The 18,228-nt window shown below is 40.5% G+C and overlaps 2 protein-coding genes across 2 annotated transcripts; one reads left to right on the forward strand and one right to left on the reverse strand.

The window, feature by feature from the left end:
• zmynd19 (zinc finger, MYND-type containing 19) lies at positions 1-5,695 on the reverse strand. Its single transcript, XM_073477354.1, has 6 exons — positions 5,422-5,695; positions 3,517-3,576; positions 3,308-3,414; positions 1,897-2,037; positions 1,214-1,394; positions 1-1,068 (listed from the first exon to the last, which is right to left on the reverse strand). The coding sequence occupies exons 1-6, from the start codon at positions 5,470-5,472 to the stop codon at positions 925-927; spliced, it is 684 nt and encodes a 227-aa protein (XP_073333455.1). The 5' UTR covers positions 5,473-5,695; the 3' UTR covers positions 1-924.
• A 3,364-nt stretch (positions 5,696-9,059) lies between these two features.
• bspry (B-box and SPRY domain containing) lies at positions 9,060-14,054 on the forward strand. The gene is made up of 6 exons (XM_073478423.1): positions 9,060-9,419; positions 10,294-10,392; positions 11,693-11,923; positions 12,049-12,074; positions 12,168-12,292; positions 13,399-14,054. Exons 1-6 carry the CDS (start codon positions 9,060-9,062, stop codon positions 13,932-13,934), a joined length of 1,377 nt encoding a protein of 458 aa, XP_073334524.1. The 3' UTR covers positions 13,935-14,054.
• Positions 14,055-18,228: the final 4,174 nt, after the last annotated feature.

Genomic DNA, 18,228 nt, shown 5'->3' on the forward strand with positions numbered 1-18,228 from the left:
GAAATTTAAGCCTTTATTTGGCAGCTACTTTATTATAGAACAGTGAAAATATTTTTATTTATTTTTATCAATTTATGCTTTAAAACGGTGTAATATGGCCCCTTTAAGAAGAGAAAAGACATACATTAACCATGCCTGTTACCCATATTGACCATGTCAATGTCCTTCAGTACATATTGGCAGCACATACACATACATACACAAGCATACACACACTCCCACACTCAATACTGGTAGTGTGATTCAATCAGTGAAATCTATCTGATGTGTGTCGTGGTCGGCTGCGTGGGGGGAGAACGACAGACAGGGAGGCGGCTAAGGTGTCGATGACCATGAAGACAGCAGCCATGTGCACCAGAGAGGTCAGAGAGGGGAGCGATACAGTGAAAAGGTCCATGTCCCATTGTACCAGCTGAACGATGGGTACTGCAGCCCCTGGGTCCCCCCGTTTGCACAGACGTCACCGCACCCAGCGGCTAGGTGGAGGAACAAAAAGTGGATGACGACAACTGTCCGTATTGTGGTCCAAAGAAGCTTGTCCAGTTCGTCAACAAGACAACTTTTTTCCCCCTCACATACAAAACCATAGCAGCAGGTAGAGCTCGAGGGTCTCCCTCCTCGAGAAAAAAATAAAGAAAAACAAAAACAAACTTTCCCCGTCATCCACATGAAAAGCAAGCTATGGAGAATTACCAGTTCTGGGAAGTGGCAGATGTCTTTTGCTTTACTCTCCTTCCCCTCCTCCATCTTCTTACCCCCTGAATCCGTCAAACAATCAAGCAACCAACATTGTCCTCTGTCGTTAGTCTCTTGTAAGCAATTTCCCCCAGTTTGCACTTCATCCCCGCTCCCTTCCCACAAGTCTAACCCTGTCTCCCCACCCCCGGTCTCCCTCCTCCTCTCCCAGGCGAGGATGAAGGCAGATCATCGTTCGGGCTCCGACTCGAGGGCCAGCACCCGCTTGCGCTCGCGACACTGCTTCTTGTGGGCGGGCCAGTCCCTCTGCTGGCACTGGGAGCCACAGTAGCGCGCCACCTGGCAGCGACCGCAGATGTTGAACTCCCGGAGCTGTGGGAAGACAAGGAAGGAAGGGCTTATGATTTGGTACGGTCAACGTGTGGATGGCTTCATGAGGGAGAAAAAAAAAAAAAAAAGGAATGAAAGGGCTTTGATTTCATTACACATTGAATTGATTAAAATTTACAGTACATACCCTCCTCTCAATGAGTGAACAAGGAGGATAATGACACTCGTAGTAAGTGCAGGAGCACTCCTCTTCCTCCACCAGCTCCCCGTTAGCGTTGTAGTAGCGTGTGCGGCTCAGCTCCAGATACTGCTCCTCCACAGGGTCGGCTGGTACCTGCTGGATGGCCAGCCAGTACAGAGACTGCTCTCTGGATGAGTAGAAGAACATGGGAAGAAATGTCAGGCATGCGTTTTAAATATTTACCAACAAATATTTAAATGTCAACTGTAAGAAGCATTACATAGTGGACTTTCATTTCCATTAATGTCGCTCTTTTCTGTTGTGTTGCTAGATTTCCTTCTTAATAAACAGCATTTTTATCGATTACTCTCAATGGCATTAAAGGGTCGGATAACCAAGAATTATCGTTTTTTTAATTCAAAAAGAAATTAACCAGTAAATGCAACCAGAGCTTGATAAATGGTAATTCTCTGCGACCCACAGTCAATAAACCTCATTTTATTTGTTCTAAAACGTCAAGAATATGGGGAAAAAACCACCATACTTCTTTTTCTGAGCAAATGGCCATTTTCTTTTATTGTTTTCCTTGGGCCTTAGTAAATCAGAGTGCTTTGCCGATACAAAAAATGTTCTTTCAGAGATACAGAATCATAATTCAGCATTTAGCTACCACACAGCTGTAGTTGTACCTCTGTTTGCTGGAAATCTCCTCTGGTTTGGGGCTCCATCCCACTGGCACCAGTCGCAGGTTGTCTAGCCGGTTGTCCACCGTCACAGAGTTGATGTGGATGACTTGAAAACTGGGGGCGATGCCTCCTCTGTGCTTCTCCCTGGGTCAGGACGTGTATCAGAGCATAAGTCAGTAACGAAACAATCACAGCTCATTAAAGCTGAAGTAGACAAATAAGAGAAAGATAGTTGATTATTGCTGGTCATCAAATACTGATGCTTTGGCCTGGCCAGCGTCCTGGTGGTATTTGACAACCTGGGAATGAGACTCAATAATCAACTATCTTTCTCTAGAATTGTCTAATTCAGCTTTAAGATGAGGGTATTATTCACAAAGTATAGTGCATTGTAAAGTCCAGAAGTCAATGTGTATTGGAAATAAAGATGGATGATCATTTACAAAATTCACATTGTGTTTTCATCTAAAGAAATATTCTGCTTAAATCCATATCTGTTGGTGTTCAGCATCTAAAAAACATTTTCCTAGGGTCAAGAAACCGTTTTCTCTCCTGCTTGGGCACACACCTGCAGTCTGGCAGCTATCTAACGGCACCAGAAATTACATTCATATAATGTAAATAAAGATTCTACAGTATTTCAGCCGTAATTTACTCAACTTGTTACAAAAAATATCACATTATGTGTCTGCATTTGCTTGGCACTCAGCACTCCATCAAGTTGATTTAATAAAAAAAGGCTAACTCATTTAATCCGATGAATCACTACTCCAATTGAGGATTTTTTAGGGCGATGACATCATAAAATATGACAGACATTTAAAGCTTCTTTTGACAAAACATTCGGTACAGCCATGATGGCCACTCCTTTGTGTATTTCAGTCTCGTCCTACAAGAGCATTAATTCTAAAGGCCACAGGCAGGTCTTTGAGACCTTCTGTTGTTCAAAACCAATACTGACAATAGAGTTAAAAGGCTTAACTAAAATGCAGAGAAACATGGGATACTGTGATATTATGGGAAAGATCAACAACAAGCAACTGTCGACTAGAAATGAGTTAGATATACAGCACCAGTACAGTATACTAAACTGATGTGAAGCTTTACTGAAGCTACTTGGGAGAGTAGGGTCAGCTACAGAGCATCAGTCTGCACTGGTAATATTACAAAATCTTGTTTCTTAAGATACAGAAGTACAGTGAGATACGTGCTGTGCATCCCAAAGTTAAATGCAGTTTTATTGACTGCTGCAAAATGGCCCCTCCAGAAAACTTTCAGCAATTTATCTATTCAGAACTTTCAGGTTGACTACGATCAGGAGAACCCCATCAAGGACAATTTGAATGCTCACTAACACAGTCTTGACACCAAAACCTCCAAAAGAAATGAAGCGTTCATTCCACAAATTACTTACCAGAGCAGCTCATGTAATGGTCGTCCTGCCCAGCGGCCTTTGCCGATGTCGAAAGCGTAGGCAAAGATCTTCGCTCCATTGCCATCTGCATCTACCTCCATGCGTGCCTGGAGGTAGATGAAATAACAGTTTAACACTGGCACAATCAGGAAAGTGTACAAGCAATACACGCCATGAACATAATTTGCAGTCGTGTCCTTGTAGTTTACCTCAAACGCATAGTTCTCCACAAGCGGTATGTCCTGCTCGTCGATCAGCGTGTATTTTGTCTGGAACGAGAGAGAATGTTTTCATGTTAACACCTAAAACTGCAACAACCACAACAACTCTTACAGCTATGATGGAGTCCAACTCGTTAAGACCAACATTTTAGGAGCGTTTTACGAGGAATCCAAAGGGGATAAAAAGCCAGTGTGAGAGCAGGACCCATTACATTTCTTCTTCAAGCAATCACAACATGTTACACAAGTGACATAATTAGACATAAATAGATACAACACATGTTCAGAGTTCAGTTAGTGATTAGTCATAAAATAATTTGACACGCACAGCAGCCTAGTTAGCAAATATCAATTTCCCTGCAAATACTGACATATTTCCTGCAGAACTACCTCATGTTATCCAAAACATGAGGTATGTTGAGTTTAGTCACCGGGGCAATTAACTAACCACATCCCCCTGACAAATTAATCAGATCCACATGTGGCTTTGGTGTAATCTGCACAATTTAACTGGTTTGTCAAACACCACTACTTAAATCAAATCAATTTAATTTAATATGTACGGCCCAAAATCACAAGCACATTGCCTCTGTGGGCTTTACAATCTCTGGGAAGAGCCACAGAGGAGGGATCCCCCCTCCTAGGACGGACTGACATGCAATAGATGCCACATGTACAGAATATATTCAAAGTGGCATGTTTGCAGGGGTCACAAGAGAGATACACACACGATAAGCAGCTGGAGGTATATTTGCCTGCACGTGTGCACGTGAACAGAGGAACTCCTGGTTTCATCTCACATGTATTCTGACATTATTTTGGCTGTAGATGCAACATGTTTATTTGGGGGGGGGAAGGAGCAACAGAGACTCTGTCAACCAGTCAGGAGCTACCTGAGGTCCATGTCAGTAAATGGGACTTACAAATGCACGTGACAAGACACCAGCACGGGAGCCCCATGCTACACCACATGGGTGGCGTTGTACACATACCAAAAGGTCAAAACATGCAATGTGACACTTTACCTCGACTGCCAGACTATTGTGTGGATCTTAACAGTGGTGACATCATGTAATAAATAGTTATCGGTATGCTGACCGGGGCCCAGGGGCACTGTCACTCAGCAGGTGGGCAGCTGACTCGTCACAGCTCAACGGTGTGCAGCGTCTATCCTCCGGAGTGTGAGCAGCAGCCAGGGGCATTTCTTGACCAACATTCAGCCACAGCTTAACGTCACATCTATGTGGAGCGACACTTACATAACTTAAGACAAAAAAAAAAGATGCAAGTTTGTGTCCACAGCTGTTCAGTAAGTGTGCTGTCCTGCTGGTGCTTTGTCACGTTGCACAAAAGAATCAGTTGATGGAGCATGGCAATGGCTTCCTCATTAGCAGACACTTCACCGTGTAATCCAAATAACACAGCTAGCGTGGCACTGCTAACTACACTACCGACCGTCAACAGCACACACACAGCCGTCCAACAGAAAAACAACCGCCTCCTTTCTTTATACACAACCCGACACCGGTAACAACTAAATGCCGACCACACTGTTTACCTTTAAGGCGCTATTCCTCCGTTTAACGCTAGCAAACAGCTAGCGTAACCCGCTACGTGCTAGTTAGCGTTAGCTTCACAGAGAGACTGTGTGGTGGCGGCGGAGGAACACACAGAAAACCAGTCTGGCTCGGCGCGGCCGGCTTCTCTAATCCGTTCAAATGCAGCTAAAAATCAGCAAAGCTGAACCACTCCCGCATCGGCGAAGGCTTCATAAGCATTAAAGCGGTTGACTAGTACCAACCCATCACCGTAAAACCTATTTTTCCATCGCCTTTTTGCGGTCCCAGCGGGCCCTTCCCCGGCCGCACATGGCAGCCCTGGGATCCAGCTCACCTTCCCGGCCACACGGCCGAGCCGTACGATCCCGAGCTTGAAATCCGACATCAGGAAGACGGGCGGTGGTGACGGAGAGAGGCGTAGGATCCAACCTAACGGTATTCAGGTTTAATACTCGCAGGGGCAGCCCCTCAGCCCCGCTGCGATGCCAGTTTGGGTTAAGTGGTTTGGTGTTTGCCCTGACTCCGGGTCTCTCCGGCAGCAGCCCAGCCTCGGTGACACACAGCTGCTGGCGCAGGAAAGCCGAGCGAGCTGCTGGGGGGGCGGGGCAGGCCAGGCCACTAAACAGGCCGTCCAATCACACACGACGTTACGTTTTTTAATACGAGGTGTCAGATCAGGCCGACCAATAGAAAACGGCTATTTTAAAGGGCCGCCTGTTCGAGTTATTACGTCATAGCACTCTCGTGACCACTTCTAGCCATTTTCGCGCGAAATGTTTGATGGCGGGGTAGGATTACATGGAGAGAGAGATGTGACTTTAAATTCTGGGATCTAAGAATTTTCCATTGAAAACAAAACCTGAACTGAAAAAGGAAAACACTGGCACTGAAATACTTATATAGGAAAAGCTGAATTGGCACTGCAACGCTGTAATGTAAAGTGTTCATCACCAACATCCCAACACAGCTTCCAGTCATAAAAGACTGCTTTCAGTTTACCTAATAAAGTGACTGAGCACCCTCTGGAGATCAGGACCTGTACTACATGAACTGGAGAAAAAGACATGTTTCAGAAGAATGTAAGAATAATAATTTAGAATTGTAAAAAGCACACTTGAGATATCTTCAATTATAATGTAAAAGTATATGTTTTTCTAATACAGCAACAGAATTCAGAGTTTGATTCATTGGTAAAGATGATAGCCAGTGTTTCCCAACAAATCCTAGTCTGACTTTATTATTATTGACTTCATATATTATTATTGTTGTTTCCCACTCTTTACAGTGAGTATTCAAGGATTGAGCTGTTTCTTTGACATCACCCTGAAAGCACAGCGAATCCTTGTTTGTTCCATGCTGTGAACACCTGTATGTCTTATGTTTACTAGTTTTACCCATTACAAAACATCCTCTCATGTTGGAAACAATGGCAGCCCTGTGCCTCTGCTGTTCTCATTTCAAAAAGAAATGTGCAGAGACCCACCTTGTCTGAGCCAGAAGGCATGACTCTCTTCTGCCAATCACTCCTATCCAGTTACTCAAAGACATGGAGCTGTGAGGAGTGGGGGTGTGTCGCTCCTCGTGCTGGTTTGAATTTCTTGAGATTTGATCTGTTTCCTCCCAAACGCACCTATTGCTTTAACAAAAAGTCATTCATTTAAGCTCAGTTTAAAAAGGGGTAGGGTAGAAAGTGATGTGAAGAGGAAACAAAGCCTTTTACTTTCCTTTGTTTTAAACCTCTTGTACCAATTTTACTCATCAGGATGCTTTTAATATTGGCATCCACTGGTAAAAGCTGAGCACATAGGTTAAAAAGTACTTAATTAACAGTTAAAACAATGTCACATGGGCACATTAAATGAATTAAGTTATCTTCCAGTAACATGATTATATCAAGTCATCAGAAGAACTTAAGATCAAAAGCACATTGATTAATTCTTTCCAGTTTCTCAGGTTATGTAAAAGGATAGACCATCTTTCGTAATGTATATACAGTCTTCCTAGGAGTTATTCTCTCTGGAATCTGGAAGAGCTTTTCCCATCCAGACCGTGGGCGTTTCTCAATTGCTAAACAGAGCTGTGTCTGAGGTGTGGCTGCATCTCTGATCCCTCATATGATGAAACTATTTATCTATTCCACCCTGGAAAATGTAATTACACTCTTCCAGTTTCCTCACAACGGTATCTAGGAAACATAAATAAAATCCCAAACCAAAATACTTTGAATATAACAATAATAATAATAATTATAATAATAAAAATTAAAGGAGAAAATAAAAGTCTACAGTCCTTTATCACCTTTCAGTGCAATGGTACTGTAATCTGAGGTTTTCATTTTACAAAGTTCTGTCTCTAAAGTGACAACTTAAATAAAAGTGTAATCATAAACTAACTAAATAAGGAGTTGAAGTTATAGATTTACATTTGAAGTGTTTTGTCTGATGTGATGTATAGCAAAGAAGCACATTTAATCACATCAATTTGATTATTGTGTTGTTTTGCATACAGATAGCATATAATGATAAACAGCCTATATCAGATTCTTATTCTTATTATTTTTTATGAATGAATGAATTTAAACCATATTACTAAGACTTATTTCACAGTAAAAGTTTGTCAGTCTCTTTACATTTGCAGCTGAGGAGTTATATATGAACATAATTTGTTCTGACATGGTAATAAATCTAATTCATGTTGATTGTGTCTTGTATTAATAAATCCTGTACAAAATTCAGTTCTTGTATGCATTAATATGCTGCGTGTTAATGTTACGTGTGATTGTGAAATTAAAGCCGGACCACCTTGTTTGGAAGTTTAGACTTTAGCAATTCACCAAATTTATGTGCTCATTGAATGTTTTCACAACCTTTACGAGCACATTAGTGCCCGATCGATATATCGATTGGCTGATATCATCAGTCGATATTTGCCTATCACAAATATATCGCACTAACATATATGTTGTTATGAGCCGAGAAAAATAACCATATGCGCTGAAAATGAAAGCAGCAACCTCTAACAGCTGTAGTCATTATTACAGCTGTAAAGGAGGATGTGAGGAGAAGTAGTTTAAAGAGTTAAAAGTCGGGTTAAACAAGCACAGGACTTTCACTCAGGAGACCGCTGTTCATGTCCAATGTGAAACAAGAAGTCAGCAGTACTTTCTAACATAGTAACGTCACATACATAACATAACATAAGGCACTTGACTAACCAAGGTACATTTGTAATGGAAGTAATGTAGTGATTTTAACCAAAACCATGATTTTTTTCTAAACCTAACCAACTAGTTTTGTTGCCTGAATAGAACCAAACTGCAACCGTAAGATTAAGATCAGGTCAGCAGCAACGGTATTGTTGTCTGTCGTTTTGGGGAATTGCTGACAAATGACCTATTCAGTCGTTTAGGTATAAGAATGTTTTGCTTGAGGGGTCATTGCAAAAAATGTGTGCCCCCAGACATACATTACAGATGTAAACATACATAATTTACTTTCGATACTTACATTTATTACCAGGAACTATTACTACAATACTACAAAACTACAGTACAATTACTATCAGATACTTTACTTTTACTCCAGTATGACATTTGGGTACTTTTTTTTTACAACAATGCTCAAGATCAGAAGCAGTAGAGTGGAAAAACTACAATCTCCCACTTCAATACAGCAGTACAACTTACTTCAAAATACTTGAACTGTATCTGAAGTTACTCTCCTGAGTAAAGGCCCTACCTGCTTGTGATTGGCACAAGCTGTAAAACGTAAAAGGCAGTTAACAGCTGACGCCCAACTCAAACAGGTGAAAACCAGCAGAGCAGAAACCTTTTTTTTTTTCCTTTCCTCTCAGCTCTGACCTCTGATGTCCGCCTTACTTCCGTGTTCCGCTCACCTGTTACACCTGTATTACTGCGCTGTGCTGTAGGCGCGACTCCTGCTCGGCCGGTGCACCTGCTGCGTTTATTGTGCCATGACGGAGGAGCTCATAACGTGTGATTTAACATGCCCGTCCTCGCCTTCTGCCACCGAGGGCACCTCTTTCAAACCCGTGGGGATGGACGGCGAGCAGCCTATTTTCTCCGTGTTGAAGGAGCAGGGAGGGGAGGCGGGGGCGGACACCGACGCGTCCACGTCCCCCGCTGCGACCACCACCACCGACACCGAGTCCGGGTTCTTCTCCGGGGAAAGTGAGCTCTGTGTGGAGCATGAGTCAGAGCTGGACTGGTTCTGTGCCACCGAGCAGAAACTCATCTGCTCTCACTGCGCCATCGTGGGCTCCTGCCACGGACACACCGTGACCCCTCTGGCCACCAGGGTAACCGCAGTCAGGGTGAGTGTTTATATACCTGCTGTGTCTGTATTTAACAGCTGGCTTCTCCTGTTTCTAATGTGTTGGCTGGACTGTGGCATGATACTGGTGGTTTTCAACTTTGGAAATGAAGGCTAGAAGGTACATATTTTATTATGAGGACACCTGCAAGGAAGTTACTTTCGTTTTATGTGAATGGAGTTGCCATCTAACTTCTTAATCTGCCCTTTAAAAGGGGCAGTGTGCAGTTTCAGAGAAGAGATTCAAACTCAGAATTGTAATGTTTTACAATATTAATGAGGTAATAATACAAACTCAGAAAAAATATGTTTTTCCATAACTGAATAAACAAGCTGAAGCTCAGAGGAAAGTCACGTTTGAAGCTAGAAAGGTGGCAGGGTCCGCCAAATATAAACAAAGTAAAGCAATATTAAATTGTGTTTATTCAGCTTATTCAGTCGTGACAACAAAGAGTTTGTTTATTTAGTTTGTTTTGGCAATGAAGATCTTTCCCTACTGATTAAAATCTCTGTGTTCGTGTGTTTTTACTCAGTTTATCTCATTTACATGGAAAGATATCCTTCTACTTTGCTTTTGAGCCTCTTTAATAAAAGAAAATGTGTATTTTTCCCGTTTATCAGCAACTTTGTAGATGATGGCGGCTGATAATGTGTGGAAATTGTTTTCGTGTTTGACAGAGTGATTAGTGCCCTCCATAATTCCTCCTTGGGTGTGCCACATGTCGTTTTTTTCCTCGCTGCTCATCTGTGTGGTATTTGAAGAGACAGGATTTTCTTGTTGTGTCTCCAGCTGATGATGCTCATGTGCTTTTTCAAAAACCACAGTGTGTGTGTGTGTGTGTGTGTCTCTGTGTGTGTGTTTGTTTTCTCACTAGAACCAGCTCGTGGATGTGTGTGAGAAAATACAGCTGCAGGCACTGAGGATTGAGAAGTTTATCGACCAGACGCTGACAGCCAAAGAACAAAAGCTTCAGGTGAGATATACCGCTGATCCCCACCCACTCAGCTGCACACTAATGATCACACAGAGGCTTTGCCGACCTCAGTACTGACCCACACACAGCCCACTGGAGCCTACAGTGTAGAGTTTTAACATCAGGTGGCTGTCTTTATGAAAAAGTCACATGTGAATTGCAGACACGTGTTGTGTATGTGGAAACTGATCTCTTTGGTTTGCATCAGGGCTGTGACTAAGCATTATGTTCACTTATTAAACAGTTAATGGATCCACTGTTTCTTCAATTACATTCAGAAAACAGTCAAAAAGATGCCATCATACTTTACCAGAGCCCGAAGAGACGTCTTCAGACTGCTTTTTTAGTCTTACCAACTGATCCAAAGGCCACAGATATTCAGTGTACAATGTAAAACCAGCACATTTATGAAGCTGGGACAGATTTATGCTTGATGAAAACCTTCGTCGATGAATCAATTATTGTTTTTGTCAAATCAGGAGGAGAACGAGTGAAATACAACCTCTCTGTAAGGCAAAAAGAAATACTTATTTATTTACTTGTTTACTTTATTTGCACACATATAAGATTCGATTAAGATCAGCTGATTAAAGAAATAACAGATGTGTCAGGAAAGGTCAAGAAGCCATCAGGCTTGTACGCTGCAGTAGAAAGACACAAATATTTTTGATAGTGGTGCTACATGATCAGAGAAAACAGTAAAAAAAGGGCTGTGGTATTCCTTTTTTACTCAAAAGAGCTCTATAACAGGGAACTTTGCAGTTGTTGATGCATTACTAAGAGGGAATAAATCACAGTACGTTCACTAGTCAAGTACACCTTAAAACAGAGCTTGTGTTTTGCTGATTCAGTCCATTAATCAGCACCATGCAAAGAAGCAAACGTTGCCCCTCTCAGTGCGCCCACCCGTAATTATTAACCTCCCTGAACACACTGGGTGTCAGAGGTATGGTCATGCTTGTGTAGTTTTATAGGTGACAAGTTACGACAAGCAAATCAAACCTCTAGCCGTTGCCTTGTTCATGGTTGGTTGTGGGAATTCAGTCGTGAAATGTTAATGACTGACAACCTCTGTGCTTTCATAGACGCCCACCGTCAAGTGTTTGCTTTGCTGATTATGAGAAATACGACTTGGGCCCTGACACAGATTTGTCAGTTTTCTTATTTTTTTGTAAATTTGTAAAGATTTTTATTAATGTAGAAACATGACAATTAACCTGTTGTCACAATGATATAGTATTGATTATGCATTTCTCCTCCTGCACCGCATGCCGTCTAATATTTCTTCTCCTTGGTGCAGACAACGGCGAACAGTGCGAGGGAGCAGATCCTGGCTCAGGTGAGCGCAGCACGCGAAGCCCTGGAGGAGGAGGAGCAGCGCCTCTTGGAGGAGGTGCAGAGAGAGGAGGAGCGAGTGGAGCAGTGTCTCCTCACCCAGAGAGCCCACTGGAGCCAGGCTTTGGCCAGTCTGTCACAAACACGCTCGGGCCTGGTGCACATGCTGACGCACACTCCCGACACACAGCTGGCGGTGAGAGACGTTTTTATCAGGATGAGTGGGGATCATTATGGGATACTTATGAAGGATGTATTACAGTATCCTGATGATGGACATGACCTACTAAACTGTTCTTTCTTCCTGTTTTCCTGTTTCAGGCGAGTGTCCAGGAAATATCTGAAAGGTAATCTTTTATCACATGACATGCTTATATTTTTTTCTTGCTTATTACATACCACAGAGCTGATATCTCTTCTCCTCATGCTGTTTTTGTCAGGGTGGAGGAGGCAGAGGGGGTCGGGGACCCCTGTGACACAGACCAGCTCAACCTGAACCCAGGCTGCAGCGACAGCAAGCTGCTCCGAGGTCTGTGGGCCACTGCAGTGCTGCTGGGGCCGAACGGTCAGTAGATTTTTATTCAGTATTCATGCAAACATGCATGCAAACATACACTCATAATGGCAACTGGCATAAAGCATGATGTGTGGAGCAAAGCTAATTTTGTACATCCTGAATACTTTTATGTATATGATAACAGCACCAAAGTAGATGCTATGCTAACAGAAACACCCTGAGGAACTTTGCAAGAGTGTGTTACATTTGCATTCTTTCTAATGGCCAGCAGGGGGCTGTACTCTACTGTTTGCAAAAATAAGTTTAATTGTACGTAACTTATGAGAAAATGACCTTTCTTCTTCCTTGATTTGGTACCTAAATAAATACTTTCCTAATGAGTTGATGGTCTCAATCGCTAGTTTCAAGTCTTCTTCAATCCAGCATGATGTTCATTTTGTAAATTATGGTCCCATTTAGAGGAAAATTGACCCACTATTCTCACACTTTGGTACGATTACCACAGGTGGTACGCAAGCTCCTTCTAGTGGTACTCAGAGAAATCCCAGATATGTTAATCTAAAAACATACAGTTATTACTATCAAAAAGTTTGAATTAGAATACTTGAAATACACTGAAATGTGATTTAAAATAAGTTTAGTCTTTCATGTAATATTTTTGTTTTAGCCTGCTATGTCATGTGGTGCACGCATATGCTCATTATTAGTTGCAAGCTTAATTGAAACAGCTCCATTTCCGTCCATATAAGGTCACTTGTGGCCTAAAACAAAAAACAGTGGCGACGTCCGTAATCAAAATGCTTCAAAACGGTAAACCACAAGCCCATGGTTACATTTGAGATAAGTGTGCTGTTGTTTTGATTTCTTTTGATTTTCTATATTTTTTTGCACCCAGAACCTTCAGACCACATCTCGTCCTGAAGCAGTGATTGTAAAGAGCCGAATGTTTCTGTGTTACTGGTTTAACAAATGAAGGGAGTCTGTGTTGTAATAAATCTGAGGATAGGAGAAAAATGAGAGGAATGTCACACGTAGGAGCGTCACTCATGGAAGTCTGTCGAGTGAACAAGCTTGAAACTGTAAAACATGTCTGCTCATAAAGCAGCAGTTTGTGACATTAAAACATTAAACCCATCTTTCTCTTCTTCTCACAGCTTACGGATCACCTTATTTGAAGTTTGATGAGCGCACAGTGAGTCCGCTCCTCTCCCTGTCTGACGACTTCTGCACTTTGACCTTCCTCCATAAAAAACCTCGCCAGTCCCCTCCCTACGACCCAGCACGATTCGACTGTTGGCCCAACGCGCTGGGCTCACTGTCCCTGTCCTCTGGCACCCACAGCTGGGTGATGGATGTAGGCCAGAGTGCTGCATTTAAGGTGGGGGTCTGCTACGCCTCTCTGGAGCGCAAAGGCTCCGGGAACGAGGCCCGGCTGGGCAACAACCGTCAGTCCTGGGTGCTGTCACACTACGACGGGGACTACTCCTTCTGCCACGCGGGGAAGAATGTTCCCCTGCAGGTGGTGAGGAGACCCCAGAAGATCGGCCTGCTGCTGGACTGGCCGAGTCAGACGCTGATGTTTTACGAGCCGGACTCCAGTGCCGTGCTGTACTCTGTCACACAACAGTTCAAGGCACCACTGGTGCCGGCGTGTGCGGTGACTGACCGCAGTATCACCATACTGCACTGACAGAGACGCAAAGCCTCGGACTGTGGCCAAAAATTTAATAAATAAGTGAACATGTGAAGAACTGCCAGGTGGAGACGACTTTATCTAATGACAATATGATCCTCCATCTGTGCAATTAATGTAGGCCTCAATTTCTATTTATTCTGTTTCCTGTTCTGTTAGTCATTTCTGATTCTTTTTTTACAGTTTTTAGTGATTTAATAGATTTCTTTATAGTTTATAGTTTATAGATTTCTATATAATAGTGCTACCTTATAACAGTGTTGTTTTGACTGACAATGATTGGTTTTTTTTTTCAGTAAAATTTGTTTTTAATATGATTGTTTTTATCATCAGACACTGGTTGATCCAGGACTGTTTTAAATGTTGTATGGAAAAGAAACACACAGCAGATCATTTGCTTTGTTATATGTTAAGTAAACCAATTATTACAGTTTGAATTGTTTTTTTGTCTCTGCAATAGAAACTTCCAGATAGCACAAGGAAAAATATTGTATTTTCTTTTGCAAAAACATTTTCAGTAAAAGTGTTGAGATGTGAAAAGATGTTGTGTTAAAATTAACTTGAAAGTTACTCATAGTTACTCGAGTAACAGGCCTTAAGTATCTGATATTTAATGTATTTAAGTATCAGCAGTAATTTTCTGGCATAAATGTGCTTAAGTATCGAGAAAGTACAAGTAAAAGTAAATTATACATATATTCTGGGCAGAATCAAAGCATAGGTATTGTAGGAGCATGCCGAGGGCCATATTCCCACAAGGGGGACCAGGCATTGGTGGAAAAGAGCAGAATACTTTAAATAATGTTTCATATACATTTTAAAATATTTTGAAAAAATCTAAAAATCTAACTTTATATAACTTTTATATATTTTAACATAACGTATATATATACTGTCTACTAATCGACCTGGCCAAATTTGATTATTGGAATCTGTGTTTTCTTTGATAAAATAAATAAAATAACTTAAAAATAAACTGCTTTGGTCTGCTCTGATGCAGCACACAATCTGCAAAAATAACTTGAAACTAAAATGATCAGATGAATGTAGTGGAATAAAAAGTACAACATTTGCCTCCAAAATTTAGTGGACTGGAAGTTCAAAGTAGCAAAAAATCAGAAGTACTTCCTCAAAAGTGCCTCGAAATTGTATTTAAGTGGGCGACAGTATTGTTTAGGTTTGTTGATTTGTTGAGTCAAAGGTCTTTTGGTCACCCCACAAATCAGAAAATACTGTCAAGAGACAAATAATAATAATAATAATAATAATAATAATAAATTTCACCATGTTTTTATGAATAAAATGTAATGAAAACCAGGCTGTGATTGATAAAAATTAATCTGGAAAGTGTATGTAAGTGCTGCTGAAGTGCAGACTTCTAACTCAGAGTCTGAGACATCTTTATTGTAAAATTCTATATATTTTCAGACAAAAATGGTGAGTAGAGTAAAATGCATTTAACTAATAGATATCACCATGAAAACTGATATTTTATGTGTAGATATGCACACAAGGCTGTCTGATTAAATATGTGATCATCTGCATAAACTTCCAAAACACTAAACTGAAAATAAACACCTAGATGTTTTAAAGGCCTATTTTGATTGTTTTCTTTCCACTTATCTAAAAAAAAGACATGTTATGTTGTAGACCAAAATCTCAAAATTAAGCCAATGTATTTAAAAAAAATTATGTTTGAAAATGTTGTTTTTCAATAACATGTCTTCTTTCAGTTTAATGGAAAGAAAATGGGCAAAATACAAATGAAGTGTTCATTTTAGTTCTGATTTCTGTTCTGGAAATATATGTAAATTAGTTTATATGTACTTTATTTTGCATATTTAAAAAACATAATTATCTGGGGAAGTTTCATAGTGGATTTTATTAGTTCACAGAGTAAAACTTTGGTTTGTAGGAGAAGATCATGGGCCAACAAAATCAGGACAAAATACTCCTGCACACTGTTCATTTCACTTGCGATAAAGAATTTCGTTTCGGTAGAACGACCTTCATCAGGTTATCTTGTAGATAACTTTTAGAAGATAACCTGATGAAGGTCACAGTGTGCAGGAGTTTTTTTGGGTCATCTCAGATTCAGTAGCACTTACTTACACCAAACGTTCCAGTTTATTCCTATCTATATTCTGAAGGTTTTTATTGAGGGGTTTGTTCACATATATCATATTTTTATATTATTCTACTCCTAATAAATGGTGAAAATGTATCTTTTATCACTTTTCTGATTTATGGAGGGATAAACAATTAATCCAAACTTCCCTCTGTAATTAAATATTTAGAGCCTGGCTTTGGAAATGTGTGCAAGTCACCACATATTTAATTAGATAATTTCTCGTTCGTATATTTGAACATAACATTTCAGAAAACTTGTCTTACAAAAAATTATTGTCTGAACTTAAGTAATCAAATGGGGAAGTTTCGTGGTGACATCTACTAGTATTTGTACTATATCCACCTGTAGTGTCTTCTCTTAAACTTGTATTTGAGTCCACATCACTAGTTTTGTAACTTTTTTATTACATTAGTAAAAGTGGGAAGTGATTTTGAGCCAAAACCCAATTTATGATTCATGTTCATAATACTGTATGAAGCAGAGCGGCTGTGAACACATCCAAGTCTTCTCAGAGGTTTTGGCAGAAAAAAAACACCAGAGGGCAGCAACGTCAAACCAACACAGTCACAACCTACCAATGCAGTCATGCAGATATGATGACTCATATGAGTTAAGTAAGAAAGTGAGAGTGTCTCGACAGGACCGCAGACAGCTACATATGACTACAATCACAGACAATTTTAAACTGAGCAAATACACATACATAATGAACATATAATAATAATACCAATAATAATAATACTACTAATAATAAGTTACCATTAACTTTATGTGTAATAACTCCATAAACACACAAGGTTTATGTTTAAGTCTACATTTATTTAATTCGATCAGACTAAGTCATTTGATTGATTCACATTTACTCAATGTGATAGAAAAACTGTGCATTAAATGTACATGTAATTAACATGTAATTAAAACACTTAAAATCACTGTTTTAGGCAAATTATCATTAATATTGCTTTTGGTTTTTTTTTTGAGTGAACAGGCACTGACTACAATCAGAATTAAATGGACAAAAACATGCTGTATGTGGTACCTGTTGAACGAATGTTTGTCAGTTTGAATGATGCAAAAGGGGATAGAGTTTTAATGGCTCTACCATTTGTGACTAGGGAACTGAGTAACAATGAAAAAAAATTGAAAGGAAGTGTAAAAAGTGACCCCGGACACTCTGTTCCTCTGATACTGACCTGATGATGCAACATGCCAGAGGAGGGTAGAAAGAATTTCCTCAGGAATAAATACAACGCTGACTCACAATGACAACTATTTTATATCTAAATAAGGAATTGTTTGTATCACTAATTACTAGTAACACTAGAGTGCAGAGAAACAGTGTCCAGGTTATTACCTACCTTCATGGTAACATAATAACTGTAAGAAGAGAAGTGGCTTCAGGATGGACATGTTTAAACAATGACTATACCAGGATGTAGTAAACCCAGAAATTTTTGTGGTTTCAGTATTACAGTATGTGATGTAACAGTGTAACAGCCCACACGTGCCCGCCTGTAATTTCAACAGACATTGTGTAAACAGCTCATTATAAAAGCCTGTTATTAACTCTTTAAGGGCCAGCTATGATGTATGTTAAAATAATTTAAATACAGCAATACTTTTTAACGCTGGAGTGCTGAGGATGAATCATGGAGTCTGACGACCTGAAGAAAGAAGCTGCTCTGTAGTCTGGTGGTCCGGCAATAAAACAAATCAAGTTTACTTTGTTTCACACAATCGACAGGTGCTTTGACACCTGGCTGCAGCGGGAAAGCTTTATCTTATTCTCTTCGTGTTTTTCGAGCTGTGAAATTACCTTAAAATAACCTTTACATTGTAACTTAGCAGGAAAAGGCTCTTAACCAGAAAATCAAAGGTGATTTTTGACACTAGTCTCACACACCTGCCGAACAGTGTGCACAGTTCAACTTCCTGTTGATGTCATCATTACCGTAAAAAGTAGGCAAATATTGATTCACATATAATACAGTAAGTGATCAGTGAGTCAGAAGCAACCGCACTCACATGGTTTAAAGCTAACATGTGCTCCTTTCCCACGCTGAAGTGCTAGTACCGAGCACCTGCAACAGCTGTCCTGTTTCTCGATAATTTCACCGTATAAAATTAGAAAGCTACCCACAAAGACACCGATTTAACAAA

Source organism: Pagrus major, chromosome 12 (genome assembly GCF_040436345.1).
Source record: "Pagrus major chromosome 12, Pma_NU_1.0".
NCBI lineage: Eukaryota > Metazoa > Chordata > Actinopteri > Spariformes > Sparidae > Pagrus > Pagrus major.